Here is a 22,345-nt window from a genome sequence, read left to right as displayed (position 1 = left end):
AAAATACTGCTATTCTATTCATGAAGTTTGCCAGACATGTTTAAATATTCTTTAAAAAAATTAAAATTAATTATACAAATTTGTTTTATTCCAATGTGGGTCTTAATATGTGAGCATTCTTTGGGGGAAGGAGGGAGGGGGATAGTTCAGTATTAATAGATTATTGACAGCTTAATGTCTTGGCACCTAGTCAGCCCATAAGGTATAATAAACAGGAAGCTGCCTGATGTGAGAGCAGTCAATAAGTATATTCAATCAGAACCTTTCAGTTAATTGCTAGTTGACCTCAGAGATTTCTTTTAGGGAAGTACTTTCCTTAGTTTAACTTTAGACCTAGAAAAACCAACAGAGAATTTAATAGTCTGGGTATTATTTTTGAGATGTGAAAGAGTAGATGGTTGCAGTGCTTAGAGAGATGGCAATGACATTGACACACAGTATTTTCTGTGTAGACTTGAAAATATTGCACATGTGTCGTCCTTTCTATTGTATTCTGTTCATGCCTGCTAGGTATTGAGACTCGCTAAAAAGGAAATGAGAGGAACCTTTTTGCTTTTCCAGGGAGAGTGAATGTGTGAGGGCTTCTCAATAGTGTGTGTGCGCTTAGCCCCACCCTACTCTCCATGCATTCAAGTGTATGACTGTAGAAAGGAATGCTGCACCTTGGGAGAACTTCTCTCTTTGATGGCAACTCTGGAATGTTCTTTCTTCATTACCATTTTCTGAAAATCTAATTTGATTCATATATAGTAGCATTTAAGTAGTGGTTTAGAATGCCACAATTTTGGTCAATCCTATGGAAACGTATTTTTGTTACTGCTAAAAGTAGAGATTGTAGCAGGTAAGAGGGAAATAGTGTCATCAGAAGGATAAGGGTTGATTTGTTTGTGGGTGATGTAGGAGCCCATTTGGTGCAGGGAAGGAGAGGGAATGGGGGAATGATAAACAATTGTGGGTAGGAAGTGGCTGTAGACAAAGAAAATCTTGATATATAAATATGTTTTTCTTCAAGAGTCAGTATTTTTTGTTTTGTTCAGGCTATAATTATTTGTAAGTAATGAGCTCAGTATGCCCAAGAAAAGTCTGTGGCTGCCTCATGTTTTAAGTACTCTACTTAGCTTCTCTAATTTTGGGGGCTGCATATCTTGATATGATCTAGATAATCTACAAAGGCAGGCAGGCAGGAAGCCACAAGGGCAATTCCTGACCCTGACTAACATTAAACCATCTGCTCACTTGGGCAGGGAGGCTGCATGGGGGAAATTTGTAAGAAATAAATCTACAATCACTCTTCCCCTTCCTCCCACCCTCTCCGATATAAAGATCTTTGCTTCCCCCCCCCCCCTTTGTGGGCTCACATTTGGGTCAGCAGCCCTAGTTTGATTTTTTTTTCTTCTGAGACTGGTTTGACTACCAGGCCAGCCTCATTTGCTATTTATTCACTCAAGGAGTTTCTGACAGTGGCTATTTTTTGTTTTTATTTCCCTGTATCAGACCTTATGTAGGAAGTACTCTGTTCTATGCACAGCATGTCCCTGATATAAGATTTGTGGTGTGTTGGCTGCAGTGATTCACTATACCTGATTGTAAACCATACATGTTCTGTGCCAGTCTCTTTGCTCATTTCCACTTGTTCAAATAACAAACTGAAGATTAGCAGCACAGTTTAAATGCTTGATTCTCTAAAGATTCTAGTCAAATTTCTGAACCATGTTGTATCTTTTTATGACAAATAAGTTTCACTCTACCGGAAATGGGGGGAGGGATTTTCTTTCTCATTAGTATTTTTTGGCTTGCATGCTGTCTGTGCTCTGAAACTTAGGCTGCAATCCTAACCTCACTTTGCTGGGAGTAAGTCCCATTGAACACAATAGGACTTACTTCTGAGTAGACCTGGTTAGGATTGTGCCCTTAGTGTGTGTGTGGTTCCCCCACCAACATTAGCCTTCAAGTTTAGAATTGGATTTCTCAGATTCAAGTGAATGGTATATTGGAGGGAGTGATTTTGTTGTCATTAGAAGTTATTTTTGCTTTCTTTCATTTTGGAGAGAAAGAGATGGTTGCTCCTGCTCCAGCATCAGTGATAGGCCAAATCTAACCATGCCCAAGGTCCCTCAGCTGCCTGCCAACAGGGACCTGATTATCTTCTTTGTGGTGGCTGCCATGGTGCAAGTTGACCCAACAGGCAGGTTTGCGCCACCATTTTGTCACTACCAGGAACTCCTATCTTCAACTGGAACTCTCCAAAGAGAGTTCTGCATTATCACAAGGCCAGTAGGGGTGCTTTGGTTGTCTTGCAGGGAGGATGAGGGAGAGAGGGAAAAATGCCATGCCAGTCTTGACTTGTGGCAGCATTTCTTCCTCCTTTTACCTTTTCCATCAGCCAGTCTGTTTTCTCCCAGGACCTCATGATAACACAGGGGTCTCTGGAAGAAAACACATTAACTAGGGGAGGAATTGCTGACCAACAGCCTCTGTTCTGATGGCAGCTCCTTCTTTGGTCCCACTTACGATTAGCAGCTGCTGCTCTGGTTGCCAGTGCCTGTAAAGTGGGGTGGGGTGGCATGTGCCAGCTTTTGCCTCAAAGCCCAGTGCAACCTGGCATCAGACCTGGATCACTCCAATAGGGATACACCAGTTTACATGTTCATAAGTGTCCTAAGAAATGCAAATAACTTGGAGACTGGTCAAATCTACATCCTGAATATGAGTCAAGAAGAGAAACTTTCTGTAAAGATAAAGGAGGCCTACTACTGGACACACCTAAGGAGGTAAGTATAGGAACAAATAAAACATTTATCTCATTTGATATCCTTTTTGTTCATAAGCTTGTATAATAGAATTATTTTACTGTTTTGTAGTTGTAGTTTTAGTTTGTGCATGGATTTTAGTAATATTTTTTTTGGAAAAGTCCAGCTTTTGACTCGGAAATGAGACCTAATGGGTGGACTTTCCGAGTCACCCAGAGCGGTTTCATGACTCAAGTGATGAGTCGTTCCCTTAAAAAATCTAGCCGTGGAAAAAAACAGAACTGCTGCCAGTGTGTGTGTGTGTGCGTGTGTGTTTTGGAGTTCTCTTTAAACACTCCCCTGATGTCCCCATCCCATCTCTAAGCAAGGCAGGAGGGGGTGCATGAGACCTGGGACAGAAGTGGCACAAGGAAGGAGGGTCATGGAGGCTTACCAGTATGACCCAGTCCTTTGCAGCTCTACTCAGGAGTCCCATTTGCACTGGTTATTCAATTAGGCTCCCAAATAACAATGGAGCCCACCGGTAGCGTAGCTAGAGGAGGCGCAAAGCGCTAAGTTTTGCAGGGAGCCTCACATTGGCTTGCAAAGCACTATGTGTTGCATCGAGCCTCACCGCAGGCATGCTGGCGGCTCCCTCCCATTCAGAGTAGGGATGTGCAATGCGGAGGCGGCAGCTGAGACAAACTGCCCCATTGTTGTCTGTGGAAAAACACCGCAGCTGCCCTGCCTGCTTACATCCGAGGAGGCTCTCCTTACACCTGAGAAAGTGGATGCAAGGAGAACCTTCTAAGGAGACCCTCTTCAGGTGTGAGCAGGTGGGACAGCTGTGGTGTTTTTCCACAGACAATGACGGGTCAGTTCTGCCTCACCTGCTGCCTTCGCACTGCATGTCCTGAAGGGGAGGTGGCGGCTTGCACGCCTGTGGTGAAGCTCTGTGCAACACATAGTACTCTGCAAGCCAAGGTGAGGCTTCCTGCAAAACTTGGTGCTTTGCACCCCCTCTAGCTATGCTACTGGCCCACACACAGCCCACAGGAGCCATGTGGTTGGAAAGCGTGATCACTGCGAACCGCCTCCTCCCCCTCCCTTGGCTTCTAAGGCAAGAACCCCCTTGGGCTCCTCCTCCTGCTGTACTTCAGCCAAAGAAAAAAAAATCAGACCACCCATCCCTTGTCCTGTGATCATAGAAGGAAGAGAGCCCGCTCCAGCCTCCCCCACTCCTGCTCAATGCTAAAGCAAAACATTAACACTTCCCTGCCTCCTGGCTGGAACTTCCCTGCTGCTTTCCCTGTCTGAATGATGGTTCCACGAGGTCTTTCATGTCCTGAAAAAAGTAAGCAAGCACACCCAGACACAGACAGACTTCAGTATTCATGCATGGGGAATCAGCGCCGAGTCAAGTGGCCTCAAGGCGCGAGTCAGTGCCCAAATCATTGGTGCAGGTGAGTGTACACAAGTCACCAAAAACACATGTTTTTTGTGATTCAGACTTAAGTCACCTGACTCAAGTTCCTGTCCCTGCTCTGTTGTAATGTCTTTTGCTTAGGGAACCCCAAGGTTGGAATTATTGCCCACAGGCAAGTGGATACATTTTTCCAGGAGAAAGAATCCTAAAAAGGATTCCATTGTCTCCTAAGAAGGGAATTACAATGTGCAAGGCCATTTAGCATTTTCTCTTAATTATTCTCCAATGCTGGTGGTAGCAAGAGAATACCAGGCTATGTTTGAATCAATGAGGGAGCTAGGAGAGGGAAGGATGCAACTTTTACTTGTTGAGACCCAGCTATCTATGTGGATTTCAACCTTTGTGAAATTTTCCCTCGTCAGATGATACAGGCTTGTATAACTAGTTTCATCAGATGCTTTTCTGGTCCTTCTACATATTGCCTCTTATTATAGTAAAATTTAACTAAACCATTGTATTGGTTTCAATTTCTATAACAGAAGTGAAAAGAACATATGCCCACTTTTATCAGGGAATAAATGCATAACTGTTACTTAGTCATGGGAGGGGGAATCTAAGTACCTTATCCCCAGCTAGCTCATCTTTTGCAAGGAAATTGCATGTTCCTTGCACTCAAACCACAATACGTTGTCAGTATGGTAGTAAAAAATAGGGTGGCGGTTTCCTCGCTAACCTGCTCATTGCAGTTTGGGATGCTGGGTACATTATGAATTGTATTGACTACCTGTTGGATAGTGCCTGTGACCGCACTAGTGAAAAGCAATCTCCCTCTGTGTCATTTGGTACCTTTAAAAAACGGCACATATACTTTAGATGCTGAGCGCCTTGTTATACAGTTGCAGCAGGTATGAAATAAAATGGAGTATTAGACTCCCATTTAGTGTTAAACTGGTTGAAAGCATGTCTAATAGGATACAACATTGTACCTACTTGGTACTGAGAATTTCTCGGACTTTCTTCAATGACCAACCACAAAAATACTGTAATTGCTATTTGCTTTTTGTTTTTAAAACTGCTGCATGCATTGGTCCATCTGCCATTCAGGCATGGAATGTGGCCCTGCATTCTGTATATACTGTAGCTACTAAAATCAGTAATGAAACCAGAAATGGGCAAACTGATTGAATTTTGCCTCAGATGGATTCAGAAGTGATCCAGTCCTTTCTTCCTAAAACTAGAAAGAAATGGGATGATTTACGAAGTCAATCTGAAGCTTGGTAAAAGCCCAATTTGTCATATCCCCCAAGCATAAAACACACTCTTCTTTGATCTGTAACCTCTTCCAGAACATTCCTCTTTCCCTGAACTCACCTGGACCTTGGAATGCCACTGCGATAGGGGAAGCAACAGAATGGAGGAGGAAGGATGGTTTCTTTTCAACCCACTTTGTTTCTCTTGTGCACTGCAAAACAGTGTGTGGGGGGGAAAGCAACAGCTGTGGTACAGGGGCTGGAATAGGGTTTTTAAAAATACCTCTTCCCCTCCTTTGTCAACCCAGTTCTGTTACTGAGTGCTGGGAATAGAGGGACATTCTCAGTGTCCCTTGGGACTTGCAGTCAATTCCAAAGGCGCATCTAAAAATCTAAAGTTCCTCAGCTGTTCCTGGTTCCTTTTCTTTTTATTCTACCAGTGCTTTCATTATGTTTCTGTTCACTTACATTTGCAGAAAATCAATTTGTTAATGCTTGGGAAACACTAGAATATGAAAAGTCACATGGATTGGCTTATTGATGTTTCTTTTTTAAATCTGGCAAATTTCTTTTTAAAAACGTGAAGTAGAATTAGCACCATTATAAGAGAGAGGCTGTTTTAAATAAATAACTGAAAAGAGGCCTTCTGCCCTGATGAAATGAAGTTAATTGTGTATCACACCTTGGTGGTTTGATTATGTGATACCAGTGTTTCCTTTGTGAAGCAATTATTAAACCTTTTTTTAAAAGGCAATACATGAGAAATGCCAGTAGCATTTTGGTTACAATATTAAAGGAAGCTGGATGAAAGTGAACATATATATATCCATGTCAGACTTCCTACCTTTTTGCACGCTCATATTGATTTCTTTTGACATGGTCTTCATTTATTGAATACCATATTTTTTTTAAACTCCCCTGTCCATAACAGTACACGCTGTGAGCAATTGTAAAAGGAAGCTAAGGTATATTAAACCTGCCTGAAGTCAAAATGTAATCTAACACCTGTAGTCTGTAATTTGTCATCGCTTCATAGATAGAGTATTTTTTTTAATAACAGTTTGAATTTTCTTGCGCTTGTAACCTTAGGATACTATATCGTCCAAGAAAAACAATGGAATTGAACGACAGTATTTAATGCCATTTTATGGCATCAAGGTGCAAAATCATAGCTCCAAAAATCAAGCGCAAAGAAAATATATGGAGCTCTGATGTAGTGCTGCAGTGTTTAACTAATGAATACAAATATCTTTTGCAGGACAAAGTAAAATAAAGCCCTAACCACTACTTTGAAAGGAAAAACAAGCACAGGTGCAAATTGTAACTTCTGCTACAGTTTCTCATGTAGACATTCCTAGCAGCCAGTAAAGGTTCTTGGCAGAAAACTCTAATTAATGTTCGTGCCAACAGGACCCTTGGCCTAGGATTGTGTTGAAAGGTGCAGATTATTTACTGAAGCTTTTGTTGTTGTTGTTCAAATTGAAGGCTGTGGATAAACTATAGTACCAATCTTTCTGGGTATGTTTACAGCATCTTCAAACATCTGTTCTCAGAATGTAAATAGGCAGTGCATCCTCCTTCAACACAAGTATGTTGAAGTGTTGCATTTGAAGGGTGGTTCTGTAGCTCTAGTGCTCTTAATATGTGCTTTAGATGTGCTTAATATGTGCTTAATATGTGCATGGTACTGGTGGGCATGGGCAACAGGCTGGTTTTGACACTGGGGAGTGCAGATGATGATCAGGTGAACCAGTACCATGACCTCAGCAGTGAGTGGGAGCATTTTTGTCTAGTAACATTTAAAGAAAGTCAGTTGAAGCCCATTGCTGTACAAGTGGTGGCAGTTTAAAACCTAAATGGCTCACAGAGAATATTTTCAGTTTTAAGTCAGTTGGCTTGTAAATTTTTATCTCAGGTTCACCAAATGGGACTCAGTTTGGACTGTCATGAATATAACACAGCAGCTGTATCTCTGTTAAGCTGTGGCAATATATCTTCTTAATTTCTATCCAGCATTCTGTTTCTCTCCATACTGTCTCCTCATGGGCTGCCAACTACCAGAATTGCCTTTGTACCTTCTGCTTTGCTGCTTCCTATTGCTAGATGGGCTGCTCCCTTTAGGCTTTAGGAAGGATACGGAGGCTTAGGGCCCAATCTTGTCCAACTTTCCAGTGCTGATGCAGCCACAATGCAGCCCTGAGGTAAGGGAACAAACATTCCCTTATTTTGAGAAGGCCTCTGTGGCTGACCCTCCACTGCAGGATGCCACCAATGCCCTGTGGCATGGTTGCATCAGCACTGGAAAGCTGCATAGGATTGGGCCCTAAGCCTCCTCACCTTCATATCCTTCTTAAAGACCTATTTCACCTTCAGAATTTTCCTGGCCACATCTGTTTCCATACTTCCTTGCAAAAAGTTAATCCTCTTCTCCCATGTGGTCATTATTATGCTTTGCTCACTGTGGCCACTTAATAACTGTTAAAGAGAAATAATACAAGTGCCCAGTAGCAGAGAAAAACGTTTTGCAATGGAAAAAGAGGATTATGCTTATGTGGCTTCAGATTCTCCTCCAAAATGTGGAACCCCTTTCCTCCCTGTCTGTTAGCAAGTGTTATTATTTCCAATATTGTTTCTTGAATAGGAAAGATCGAGGCCACTTCACAACTGACTTTCCTTTTTTGCACAACAAAATGTTCACACATGATGGTGTACATGGTGCATGTTCCTGTTTATTGCATGTGTGCATGGACAAAAGAACACTCACTACATGCAGTGAAATTAATAAGCATATAAAGTTCATCCAGGATATTCTATGTAGGGTTTTTTCCCTAAATATGTGCATATGTGATACATGCATAGCTAATTGTTGTACATGAAGTAGCTCTGGGAGGACACAGAAGGAAAAATAGCTTTCTTGTCATTTTCAAGTTTAACCATACTGAAGTATGAAAATGATGGCCACAGAAATGAAATATTGGCAGTTGTTGAGATGCAGAACTTAAATAATAATTGTAGCACCTAGTCTGCGTCAAAAAAAGAAAAGAAAAAAGGAGCACCTCATTGTAAAATAAAGGATTTTAGGAGTTAACCTAAGCAATGTATAGTATAAATGTAGTTTCAGTTTCCTGTCAGCTGGAAGAGTTTACAAATTTTGTAAAATTGTTCTTTTCATACAATTGCCCTTGTTAAGGTTTGGCTAGCTGGGGGGATATTCAGCATTCAAGAAGATGTGTGTAGGTTGTTGTTTTGATTCACTGAAAGTTAGTTTTGTCCTCACTAATCCTATGTGAGGAAAGAAAACAAAAGTTACGTTGATGCCAAGTCTAAGTAAAATTAAATACAGTGTTCTGCAAGTTCTGCCAAGTCCAAAAAACTCTTAAACCAGTGCAGTTTAAACTCAAATAAAAAGCATCTTGGGGTTAAAAAACAGTCCAGCCTAAGAGAACTGAATTAGGAGGGTAAGAACCTAGGAAGGGCCAGCCAGCTAGGGCAATTTAGCTTAGCACAGTCATAAACTTAGCAATTTAGCAAATTAGCATAGTCATTGTGCTTTAGGAGGTGATAAAACCCCATTAGGCAAATCCAAGCACCCCATTCAGGAGCCTGCAGAATAGATTAGGCCCATCAGCAGCCTTTTGTCTTCCAGATCTTTTGTAATCTCACCTGGAAAGACCAGTCCCCTTTCAATCAGCAAGGAGGGAGGGAGGAGGAGCCAGCTAGGGGTATAAAGCTAGCGCCTGCCACTGTGTGAGCCACTCTGCAGAAGCGCACATGGCCTCTGGGAACCCAGTGCCTCCAGAACAAAGTGTCAGGTAAGGCACTGCGAGTTTAACCTCAGTGCAAGTTCAGCAGCAGGGCGAGGAGGCCAGGGCCCCAGACACTGTCCTTCTCTTCCCTTGAGAAGAGGGCAGCAAACCAGTGAAGGGTTTTTAAGTACCCCTAAACAAACAAACACAAACAAACAAACACAAACAAACTACGCAGTCAGACAGCTGGCAGCAGGGTGGAGGCTATCCAGTGTTTTGCATCAAGTGCAACATGTATGACTATTTGCCTCTGGGGCATAAGTCATGGGTGTGTCCTTGGTGCAAGGAGCTCCAGGGACACAGGGAATGCGTCCGCTCCCTTGAAGCCTTGGTGGCCGACCTGGAGAAGCAGAGGCAGGCAGAGAAGGACCATGGGGAGACTTCTGGGGACGATCAGGCTTCGTCCCAACCTCAGGCATGCAGCTCCTCAGCTGCCTGGGTGGAAGTCTCAGGCTGGAGGACGTCATCCTGGAGAGGAGGGAAACAATCCCCTAGGGGGGACCCCTTCTCCAGGGGACGGGCCCGTATCTGAACGCACTCAGGATACTCCTCGGTGGGAGGGGGGTCGGGGGCTTATTGTAGTGGGGGATTCGATTATTAGAAACATAGAGAGGAGGGTTTGCGACGGATGTGAGGACCATGTGGCTACTTGCCTGCCTGGTGCGAAGGTTGTGGATATCACTTCTTGTCTAGACAGGCTGGTAGACAGTACTGGGGAGGAGGTAGCGGTTGTGGTGCATGTTGGCACCAATGATGTGGGCAAGTGTAGCCAGGAGGTCCTGGAGGCCAAATTTAGGCTATTAGGTAGGAAGCTGAAAGTCAGGACCTCAAAGGTAGCATTCTCTGAAGTGCTACCTGTTCCACGTGCAGGGCTAGCTAGGCAGGCAGATATCAGGGGTCTCCATTAGTGGATGAAACTGTGGTACAGGGAGGAGTGGTTTAGATTCGTTAGGCACTGGGGAACGTTTTGGGACAAGTGGGGTCTGTACAAGCGGGACAGGCTTCACTTGAACCAGAATGGAACCAGACTGCTGGCGCATAACATTAAAAAGGTGGCAGAGCAGCTTTTAAACTGATCCCTGGGGGAAAGTCGACAGGAGCCGAAGGGCATCTGGTTCGGGACTCCTCATCCCTATGGGACAGGATGGGGGAAGTTAGAGAACAACAAGGTAAAGGCAGAGTAGGAGAAGAAATTGGGAATGGTAGCGTGATGGGATGTGATAGACAGTTTGGCACAGTGAGAGGATGTGGGGACAAAGGAGATAATAAGCAGCCCACCCTGGGGCATTCCGTGTACAAATGCTTTTATGCAAATGCCTGAAGTCTCCGAACAAAGATGGGCGAACTGGAATGTCTGATGACAAGGGAAAAAATTGGTATAGTGGGCATAATGGAAACCTGGTGAAATGCGGAGAATCAGTGGGATACTGCAATCCCGGGCTATAAACTCTATAGGAGGGACAGAAAGGGGCATGTTGGAAGTGGGGTGGCCGTTTACGTTAAGGAAGGGATAGTATCCAGCAAAGTAGAGATTGAAGGCGGGTCCGACTCCACCATATAATCTCTATGGGTTAAATTACCAGGCCTCAGGAGCGATGTAATACTGGGGGTGTACTATTGTCCTCCAGACCAGAAACTGGGACCTTGAAATGAGGAGGCAGATCAGGGGGGTGACAAGGAGGGACAGGGTTGTAATCATGGGGGACTTCAATTATCCTCATATAGACTGGGTCAATTTCTGTTCTGGTCACGAAAAGGAGACCGGATTCCTTGACATGTTAAATGACTGTGCCTTAGAGCAGCTAGTCATGGAGCCCACCAGAGGACAGGTGACTCTGGATTTAATATTGTGCGGTACTCAGGACCTGGTTAGAGATGTCAATGTTATGGAGCCGTTGGGGAACAGTGATCATGCTGCGATCTGTTTTGACATCCGTCGGGGGAAGAATACCAGGCAAATCTCTCACAAAAACCCTTGACTTCCGACGAGCGAACTTCCCTCAAATGAGGAGGCTGGTTAGAAGGAGGTTGAAAGGGAAGGTAAAAAGAGTCCAATCTCTCCAGAGTGCATGGAGGCTGCTTAAAACAACAGTAATAGAGGCCCAGCGGAAGTGTATACCGCAAAGGAAGAAGGGCTAGACTAAGGCCAGGAGGGTGCCCGCGTGGCTAACCAGCCAAGTCAGAGAGGCCGTAAAGGGCAAAGAAGCTTCCTTCCATAAATGGAAGTCTTGCTCTAATGAGGAGAATAAAAAGGAACATAAACTGTGGCAAAAGAAATGTATAAAGGTGATACGGGAGGCCAAGCGAGACTATGAGGAATACGTGGCCAGCAACATTAAGGGGAATAATAAAAGCTTCTTCAAATACGTTAGAAGCAGGAAACCCGCCAGAGAAGCGGTTGGCCCTCTGGATGGTGAGGGAGGGAAAGGGGAAATAAAAGGATTCTTAAAGATGGCAGAGAAATTAAATGAGTTCTTTGCATCTGTCTTCACATCAGAAGAACTCGGGCAAATACCGCTGCCCGAACAGCCTGAGGAATTAAGTCAGATAGAGGTTGAAAGAGAAGATGTTTCAGACCTCATTGATAAATTAAAGATCAATAAGTCACCGGGCCCTGATGGCATCCACCCAAGAGTTATTAAGGAATTGAAGGATGAAGTTGCTGATCTCTTGACTAAAATATGCAACTTGTCCCTAAAAACGGCCACAGTGCCAGAGGATTGGAGGATAGCAAATGTCATACCAATCTTTGAAAAGGGAAAGAGGGGGGACCCAGGAACCTATAGGCCAGTCAGCCTAACATCTATACCGGGTAAGATAATAATAATAATAATAATACAGGTATTTATATACCGCCTTTCTTGGTCGTCAGATTTCTCAGACTTTATTCAAGGCGGTTTACATAGGCAGGCTATGTAATGGAATGGTGGTGTAATGGAATGGAAGGATGGTGGAATGCCTCATCAAAGATAGAATCTCAAAACACATAGACGAACAGGCCTTGCTGAGGGAGAGTCAGCATGGCTTCTGTAAGGGTAAGTCTTGCCTCACAAACCTTTTAGAATTCTTTGAAAAGGTCAACAGGCATGTGGATGTGGGAGAACAGGTAGACATTATATATCTGGACTTTCAGAAGGCGTTTGGTCCCTCACCAAAGGCTACTGAAAAAACTCCACAGTCAGGGAATTAGAGGGCAGGTCCTCTCCTGGACTGAGACCTGGTTGAAGACCAGGAAACAGAGAGTGGGTGTCAATGGGCAATTTTCACAGTGGAGAGAGGTGAAAAGTGGTGTGCCCAAGGATCTGCCCTGGGACCGGTGCTTTTTGACCTCTTCATAAATTACCTGGAGACAGGGGTGAGCAGTGAGGTGGCTAAGTTTGCAGACAACACCAAACTTTTCCGAGTGGTGAAGACCAGACATAGTGAGGAGCTCCAGAAGAATCTCTCCAAATTGGCAGAAAGGCAGCCAAATGGCAGATGCATTTCAATGTCAGTAAGTGTAAAGTCATGCACATTGGGGCAAAAAATCAAAACTTCACATATAGGCTAATGGGTTCTGAGCTGTCTGTGACAGATCAGGAGAGGGTGGTGGACAGGTCGATGAAAGTGTCGACCCAATGTGCGGCGGCAGTAAAGAAGGCCAATTCTATGCTTGGGATCATTAGAAAAGGTATTGAGAACAAAACGGCTAATATTATAATGCCGTTGTACAAATCGATGGTAAGGCCACACTTGGAGTATTGTGTCCAGTTCTGGTTGCCGCATCTCAAAAAGGACATAGTGGAAATGGAAAAGGTGCAAAAGAGAGCAACTAAGATGATTACTGGGCTGGGGCACCTTCCTTATGAAGAAAGGCTACGGCGTTTGGGCCTCTTCAGTCTAGAAAAGAGACGCCTGAGGGGGGACATGATTGAGACATAAAAAATTATGCATGGGAAGAATAAAGTGGATAGAGAGATGCTCTTCACACTCTCACATAACACCAGAACCAGGGGACATCCACTAAAATTGAGTGTTGTGAAGGTTAGAACAGACAAAAGAAAATATTTCTTTACTCAGCATGTGGTTGGTCTGTGGAACTTCTTGCTGCAGGATGTGGTGACAGCATCTGGCCTGGATGCCTTTAAAAGGGAATTGGACAAGTTTCTGGAGGAAAAATCCATTATGGGTTACAAGCCATGATTTGTATGTACAACCTCCTGATTTTAGAAATGGGCTATGTCAGAATGCCAGTGTAAGGGAGGGCACCAGGATGCAGGTCTCTTGTTATCTGGTGTACTCCCTGGGGCATTTGGTGGGCCGCTGTGAGATACAAGAAGCTGGACTAGATGGGCCTATGGCCTGATCCAGTGGGGCTGTTCTTATATTCTTATGTACAGTGCTAATCATTGAATCCAAAGTTCTGAATTGAATCTGGTTTATTGTACTCTGAAAGTGGGAAATGAGGAGATAGTTGGGCTTAAGCTGACTTTTCTTCACCATATACGAGGTGAATATGTTCTTTTGAAATTAACTTCATGAACATTCAGCTGCTTGAAAGACAAGGCAACAGTTCTCGCTACTTCTCAGGTCATTCTTGCTTTATACTTTAAAGAGGACACAAAGCTTGAACCTAGCATGATTTCAAGCTTCCCATCCTCAGAACTTCTGCAATGATCTGCTTTGGAGCCTTGGCACATTTGCTGAGGCTTAGGCCCTTGCGTGTTTCCAGGGTTTCTGAGGTACATCCTAGGATGCAGTCTGTTGATACTGGGTGCCCAAGAGGACTCTTAAGCTGTGCCTTTGCCCTATGAAAACTAAGCTCTAGGAATTTGCTCCACCAGTTTCACAACTGATTGCTCCTCCACTCTCTTTGTTAAAGGAGGGAAGCTTCAATTTTTTTCTCTTTTAAGTTAGCATGTATGGAGGTATTCAGTCAGGAGCAGAATTGCAGTGGAGGCTAAGTTCTAAATCCAGGCCTTTATTTTCAAAAGTCCAAAGCCACTGGGTCACAGTAACATATTTCGCAGAATGTCTGATTTGGCCTGGTATATAGAGAAATACAGTTGCCATCTTTTTCTACTAGGCCTGTTCCGCAAACTTTTAATTGCAGGCTGATATCCAGAAATATACCAGGGAGACAAAGTGTTGGGAGAAATTTCTTCCACTCAATTTCCACACACCAGGCTGCTTTAAAAGGCACCGGAGTAGGATTTTTTCTTACATTTTCCCTTCAACAAAAATTTTCTTGCAGCTGCACATGGCAGTGGAAGAATATTCATGGTGAACAAATTGACTTTCAGAGCAGCTAGTCTGCCGGTAACCAGTCTCCTCACAGAGGATCCCCTGATAAGCTTTCAAGAAACTCCAGGCTTCCCTGGGATACAGTTTTTGAAACCACTGCCTTCGCTTATTACAAGATCATTCTCATAATGATATACTACATTATATATTTTCCTAAACTTAATCATTCCATATCATACTTCCTTCCCTGCAGGCGTGTACTATTATTTTTTACACATGGTTCCCAGCTGGCTTTCATTGTGGCCTTCAAAACATATTGCAATGTTGTGTGATTTAATAGGAGTCACTTATCTTTTTAAAGTCAACTTTCATCATATTAAGTATCTGAACGTTTTCTATCTGGAAAGGCTAATACCTCAGAAAAGTGAAAATTAATACCTATGAAAAGTAGAATGCTCAAAAAACAAAACAGTCTTGAGATTCTGCTTTTTGGCACAAATGTGGCTGAAGTGCTGCCTTTTTGACATTAAAGTGAAAATGCTTTAGGAACGTTTGAGACCTGTGGCTAGGGAACAAAACATGTTTCAGTTCAGATTTGCAAGGAGATGGGAAATGATTTGAGGAAGAAATAGGAAGTCAGTTCCAGATGGCCAAAATTGCTGAGAAGACTTGCTTGTGCTAATGGAGGAGTAGAGGGAAGAGTGAAAGTAGAGCTGAAAACCTGGAGAAAGTCAGGTTTATGCTGTGATCCTACGGATATTTTCTTGGAAGTAAGTTGCACTGGACTATTTCTAAATAAAAATGCTTTAAGATGAGAGCTTCTTCACCCCATCCTTTTGGACTCTGCTTTTTGTAGTCAACTTGAAGCAAGATAGTCAGGAGTCAGCCTGTGCACAGCAGTACTTATTGTTTTCATGGGCTGTGAAGAAGGCCACACAGGATCAATAAGCAGGAAGTCTAGCTCATGGGAAATTATTATTTTATTACTGTTTTACAAACAAAAAAGTTCTCAAAGCGGTTTACAGAAAAGAAATGAGAAAATGGTTCCTTGTCATTTTTTGGATAAAAAAACAAACAAATGAGAGATACCAGCAAACAGATACAAGATACCTCTCTGCTGGGAGAGACACTAAGCTGGGGTGGATCAGGATAATTGCTCCCCCTGCTGAAGGAAGAGAGCCTTTGAAGGGTGTCCCTCAGTTCCATTAGCGGGGTAGATGTAAAACAGGTCTGCTGTTTTATACTTTTAAAATATAATTGTTCCGCATTCCAGTATTTGGAAATCTTTTATGAAACCCCAAAACATTACTTGCTTTGAGGATAAGGATAAGAGGGCATGTGGCGAGATCTTTTCTGTTGCTGTTTAGGACCAATTTCACAGAGAATTTAACAAGCAAGAAAACTTTGGACAGGAAGTGAGACGCAAGTTTAATATGATGTTAATTGTCTCGAGCCTTGATGTTGAACATTTAATCTTTAAAAAAAACCAATTTCATAATTACATTAAATTTTTTAGAATATTTTCCTCCTTTGTGTGAGAATATTTTGTAAATCAGGTAAAGAGATTATTGTTGTGTCAGTTAAAATGACTTGAGTTCATGTATATGTGATATGAAACACAACTAAATATTTTTCCAGCTATGCATCTTCTGTAAGCCATTTCTGCCCAACGTTGCATGTACACAACAAGGACTAATGTTGTACACCTGTGGGCCTGGCAAAGATAGGTTAAGCTGGTGGAATTGACAATATTACTCATGGCCTCAATCCTGCTAAAATCAGTTGTACTTAACGCATTTTTGCCTGGCCCACAGGTGTACATGTTTGGTCCCTATGGCATATATGCACTGTTGCATTGTCGCATTGACCAGTATAATATAACTAAGGCCCAAATCCTAACCGACTTTCCAGTAGGATGTGTGCTGCATCCTGCAGTTGGAGGGCACTCATGGAGGCCTCAAAGTAAGGGAATGTTTGTTTCCTTACCTAGGAGCTGCATTGCCCTTATGCTGCTGCTGGAAAGTCAGTTAGGATTACGCCCTTAGTTGTGACTATTTTATGCCATTTATTAAGTGAGTGCACATTTATTAAGTGCACATGATTTGCATGTTTATTGATGTAGGTTCTGTATCCGGTATCTTCAGTTCAATAACTGGTATTTTTTTATCTTTGATAGCTAAGTGGGATAAAGTGATGTGGCTTTCTTATATTTAGCAATGGGAGAGCAACTGCCTCTTGTCAGTCTTGTCCGATGACTGTTTACTGGTGTTTCCCTTAGCTGGTGGTGGTTGCTGTTTTGTTTTTTAAAGAAGTTATTGTGAGCCTCTGAGACAAGGCACTATGTCTTTCGCTACATAAATGGTTTTGCAAGTTTTTCAGCTGAATATCTGGTGTGCTCCTTGGGGCATTTGGTGGGCCGCTGTGAGATACAGGAAGCTGGACTAGATGGGCCTATGGCCTGATCCAGTGGGGCTGTTCTTATGTTCTTAAAGCAGAATATGATAATTTCAGCAAGTGTGGGAAGGACTTCCACCCAAGTCCCAGTTGGATTAGACCACACTAAGCAGGTCTGATTTGCATGTTTAGCTGTTATGTATCCTTAACTTTACTTAGATGAGAGCTGCATCAATAAGCCGTCTAGTCTTCCAATAAAGTGAAAAGAATGGTTTACCTAGATAAAGATTTAAGCGCAGCAGCCTTTTTAGAGTGTGAATGTGTGAGTCATTGCTTGGGAATTGCCTTAAGCACCAAAAATTAAATGTTGTAGTACCCTGATCCTGTCTTGGAGTATTGTTTTCTACATCTAGATATTTAACCAGAAATCTCTAAACACTCATCAGCTTGGATGGTTTCTCTTGCTCGTTTGTTTCCAGCTCAATTGAAATTCAACATATAGACCATCCTCTCCTTGTTCATATGTGTAGCTATGCATTTTAAAATGTTGTTTGTTTATTTAAGTAAAACTTTGGTCTGATGGCTCTTAGAGTATATATTAATAATATAACATTTTTTAAATGTTAAAATTATAACATTAACTAGAATAAAAAACACTGAAACATTCACTATATAGTTGCTATATGCCTTCAGCTTCTCTGACAAATGATGCTTTAGGAAACATTACACAGCTGTCCCACTTTTAGGGCTACATCACATATGACATTTTTCTGACAGAGAGGTTACCCCCGTGAAAAGATGTTTTGCTGCAAGAATGTAGGCTGAGATACCCCTCCCTGGAGAACATACAGAATGGATATCAGTGGAGCTTTGCTGCTGTATTTATAGGGGCTGTTGTATAAATGCTGACAATCTCTTAGCCCCAGTTTGTAAACTGAACCATAGCAATCCTACAGTAGCATACTTGGGGACTGCCAGCTGCCGTCATCCACCTCATGAACCTTTTTTGTGAGCATATAGTAACGTGGAGGTCCTGATCCCATGATTCTTCCATTTCAAAGTGTCATATCAAGAGCAAGGCAGCCTCAGAGCACCTTGGCAAGCTGCCCTGGTAATGGACTTCCACTTAGCTTTGTGGGCCTGGAGAGAGTCTCTCTACTATTGCCATACAGAAGCTACAGGCACAGAGGTTCCTCTAAGTTAAGGATCAGCCCTGGCCCTCAGCAGCTGCTCAGTTATGTCAGCCTATAACACCAGTCCTGGGGGAAGAATCATACAAACAAGACCTTCACGTAATTGGGTCCAGTTCATATTGAATGTGTGGTGGAGAGGAGGAGTTCATACTGTTTTTCCACCATAAGCTGTGGTGGATTACTGCAATGGCAGGGGGCTTGCCAAAGGCAGTACTGCCTTTTCTTTTTTTGCTGATACCAGCATGGTGCACTGGGCCACACATTCATGTCACTGGTGAAAAGTGGTGGAGCAAGAGTTCTCAGAATATTTATTTCACCTAGTAATTGTTCATCATGTGTAGTAGGGTATCTTGTGTATTGATCTCCAAAAGCTCACATTATTTGTTCTGTGAGTTTAAATTTTGAAACTCATGGTAAAACAATAATTGCTAATGCTATGCAATGCTTGTTTATCACTCATGCAGAACCTATAATTTATATTTCTTATCTCTTATGCAGAGATCCCAGATTAAAGACGGAAGAAATATTTTTAGTGGCATTACATGGTTTTTCAAAATAACTTTAAATGGATTTTAGGAATTGTATATACATTGTTTAAGTGTGCAATAAAAGACATGTTTCTAATAAAATCTGACCCCATAATCAAAGAATGTATTTCCTTGGAGCATTTTTTAATGATTTCTAGAAAATTATGGTTTTAATTCAAATCTGCTATATTTGTAGAGCATTAATACACATGTTATACTCTGAACTCTTTCATGCAATGTGGTACAAACCTTCCCGCAGTATCCCCTATTTTGATAACTACTGTGTGGTGTTTGAAGATCATGCTTGTTAGACCAGTGTTTCCTGAAGTAAGCCTAAGACTGGGGCTATTTTGTTGGGAAATGGGCAGCCCAATCCTACCAAAATCCCTGTACAATGATGCAGCAGCACCAGCACAACTTCTGCTGCATCCCACAGGGGTGTTGGCTGCTGTCCCCTTGTTCTAGGGTAAGCCCCAGCAACTGCTGTGGGGAAAGCTCAATCACTGGTGCAAGTCCATGTTACTCCATACAGGCAGGGTAAGTTTGGGCCAAAAGTCTTATTATGGATCAGTGATCTAATCTGGAAATATGATTGTTTTAATCTTCCTTAATATAAATATGTAATGATAAGGGAATCATGGAATATTCAAGTTAGAAGGACTTCCAGCATCATCATGTTAACAGGACATCTCAGTCACCTGTACTTTTCATGAAGTCTAGGTTATCTCTGATATATACTAATTCACAAAGAGAGAGGGAGAGAGAGAGCAGTTGAGGTAATTTGTTCTAGAGTTTGTGTCATTAGTGACGGGAATGTAACAACCACTAAATTACATGTATTGTTTTGGGGAAAGGGGCTGGCTAGCAAAGATCCATCTTTAAGCCCACCAAATCTAGATTGACTTGAAAAAGTCATTCTTACAGGAATCACCTTCTTGCCAGACAGATCAGGATGTGTGCCGTGTGTGTGTGTGTTTTCTCTGTCATGCTTATTTAGTATATATGAGGTAGGATATAGGTCAGGAAAAAGGTTCTGTCTCACCCACCCATAGCCCCAACCATAATTCTGTCAAAAAAACCTGACTTACCTTCTCTTCTATTCAATTCCTACTCTTCCCTTGGGTGTGACTCCTCTTCACATGCTGGAGTAGTAAGCAGTCCCTCTCTTGAAAGTTTGTACACATGTGAGCACAATCCTACTCTTTCAAGAAGGGAAGGCATTACATGAATTGGGCCATGTGCACATAAGGCCTTACGTGTGGGGTCCTCATGTCAGACGTTGCCTTTTGTGTACGGTGGAGGAAGTGCCAGCTCCTGCATGCAGAGGACTGCAGCTCAGGGAACTGAATAAAGCAAGCATCACCTCCCTTCTCTTTCTCTTCCTTAGTAAACTTGTACTGTGCAGAAGAGAGAGAGAGTGGGGATGAAAAGTAATTACACTTTCTGTAATACTGATACTCATTTAAAAAAAAACTTTGTGTTATAGGGACTTTACTTCTGTGGACAAATATCAGGGGATCCATTTTATTAAGGGTTAGAAAATTTTGTGGCATGCAAGACTTCTTTTAAATCTGTATTTTTTTTAAACTTTCCAGGTTCTTCATAGACAGCAATCCCAGCCTGCCAAGGAAAACTCCCCTCCAAGAGAAGAGGCCCCACCCCCACCTGCAGAAGACACATGTACCAAAAAGACCAGATCCCGTACTAAGATTTCTTTGGAGGCTCTGGGCATCCTTCAAAGTTTCATCCATGATGTTGGCCTCTATCCAGACCAAGAGGCCATCCACACTTTATCTGCTCAGTTGGATCTGCCTAAACACACCATCATCAAGTTTTTCCAGAACCAGCGTTACCATGTTAAGCACCATGGGAAGCTAAAAGAGCACTTGGGAACAGTAGTGGATGTGGCGGAATATAAAGATGAGGAGCTGCTGACTGAGTCAGAGGAGAATGACAGTGAGGAGGGTTCTGAGGAAATGTACAAAGTGGAAACCGAAGAAGTGAATTCTGATAAAAACAAGGCAACTACTTCAGAAGCCGACCAGAGATAATGTGAAACCATCACAGGCCAAGCAATACATTGATCCAAGATTTTTTTGCTTCATTTTTTTTAAAAAAAATTATGTGTTTTTTGTTTTTTTCCAGTGCACATACAGTACGTGCAAATTGAACTATTATTTTCCATAGCCCAATCAGACATTCCCTTGTAACAGGCACTTGAGTGTTACACTTTTTATGTTGTGACTGAGACAATGTTAATTCTAATTCACATAGGATTACATCATCGTTAACCTTGCACTTATGAAAGGAACCTCTAGCAAGTTACACGAAGACCGATGAAATCAATGAAGGAAATGATAACAGCGTGTCTGTGTATATATTATATATATATTTCCATCAAAAATATATATATATATGAAATTTGCATGGGACATAACTTTACAATCTGAAAGTATAGACTGTGAAATGAGCTCGTTAAAGATGAGTCTTGTTTGTGTATTAAAAAACACACCACTTCACAATGAGTTGCTTTGGCTTTTAGATAAACTGCTGCCTGCTCTCAGGGTGTGGTTACTATTTTGGAAAACCTATTTATTTTCTGTGTTTATCCCTGATTTTTTTATTATGGCTTCCACTTTGGCAGCTTGATGAATAATTTTTGAGGTATGCATTTAAAAACCTAGATCAACACTGCCAAACAAACAAAAAGATTGAGGGAGACTGAACACAGGGGTGGGAGGAGATCAGGGCACCTTAAAAAGTAAAATCCCAAACCAAGATAAAATGTTAGTATACAATGCACACTTAAAGTCACATAGCATGTTTGGTTCTTCATCTTTTCTGTAGTGAACAGATAGATTTTCATGGACTTTTCAGTGAGGAAGTCAGTGCACAGGAGACTTGTCCACGAATGAGGTTTTCATGAGAAGTTGCTTTTAGATTTATTATGTGGAATTTCACATTGAGCCACATTTTATAGTGGTAGTATTTTTTGTTTTTTTCTTTGAAGGAGCAAGCCATCAGGCTATGCAACTTCCATTACTTTCAGTGGGGCTTGTGTAGCTGCAGTTCTTGTTCCTTTGCTGCCTAGTGTTTGATATCGATGTTTAGGGTACTCATTATATATGTTGGAGTTGCTTTTCAATCAAATTCTCAGAATTAGAACACAGCTATCAATCTGGGGAGAGTTTGACTGGTTCTAAATTAAAGGCTTTTATGGATTCCCAGTGCTGAATTTCCTGCTGTACCTCTTTTATTCCTGATACATTTCTGATGCTTAAGACTCATTGTCTTCATGAGACTAAATATGTTCAGCCAACAATTTCCCAAGCTACAGTCCGCATGTGGTTCACAGTAGACTTGGTGGGAACACGTTTTCTGAACTTGCTGTAGTTCTAGGCAGGGAGAACAAGCCAAGCAATTTCCATGCAGTCACTTTCCTGTCATAAACTGAAACTTCTTCCCAGTGACCCAACATAGTGATTCCATTACATAAAGCAGAACTAATGCTGACTGACTCTTCAATAGTACAAGCATTAAAGCTGCAATCTACTATAGTTTCCAACAGGTTTTTTAAAGCCGTGGTTTGGAAGCAACACTAGTGGTGTTGCTGTTCTCTACATAATGATTTTCTTAAAAGGATATTTTGACTTCCTTCTTAACACGTCTGGATTGCTTTTTGGACTTCTAAACTCATTGGCACACTTCTTTTTGACAAGTACTTTGCAACTTTAAACAAAGACCTCATGCAATATCACTTGGAAAGCTATTTTATGTTTCTTGCACAGGCGTTGTAA

The 22,345-nt window shown here is 42.1% G+C and overlaps 1 protein-coding gene across 1 annotated transcript in view; it reads left to right on the top strand.

Moving 5' to 3' along the window:
• SATB2 (SATB homeobox 2) overlaps positions 1-20,632 on the top strand; it is a 165,661-nt gene extending 145,029 nt beyond the window's left edge. Inside the window, exon 10 of the mRNA XM_066636057.1 lies at positions 20,144-20,632. Within this exon, the coding sequence (XP_066492154.1) occupies positions 20,144-20,599 (456 nt within the window). The 3' untranslated portion in view covers positions 20,600-20,632. The remainder of the gene's footprint in view (positions 1-20,143) is intronic.
• Positions 20,633-22,345: the final 1,713 nt, after the last annotated feature.

The sequence above is a fragment of the Tiliqua scincoides genome, chromosome 1 (assembly GCF_035046505.1).
Source record: "Tiliqua scincoides isolate rTilSci1 chromosome 1, rTilSci1.hap2, whole genome shotgun sequence".
NCBI lineage: Eukaryota > Metazoa > Chordata > Lepidosauria > Squamata > Scincidae > Tiliqua > Tiliqua scincoides.
This window is presented reverse-complemented; position numbering and strand designations above follow the sequence as displayed.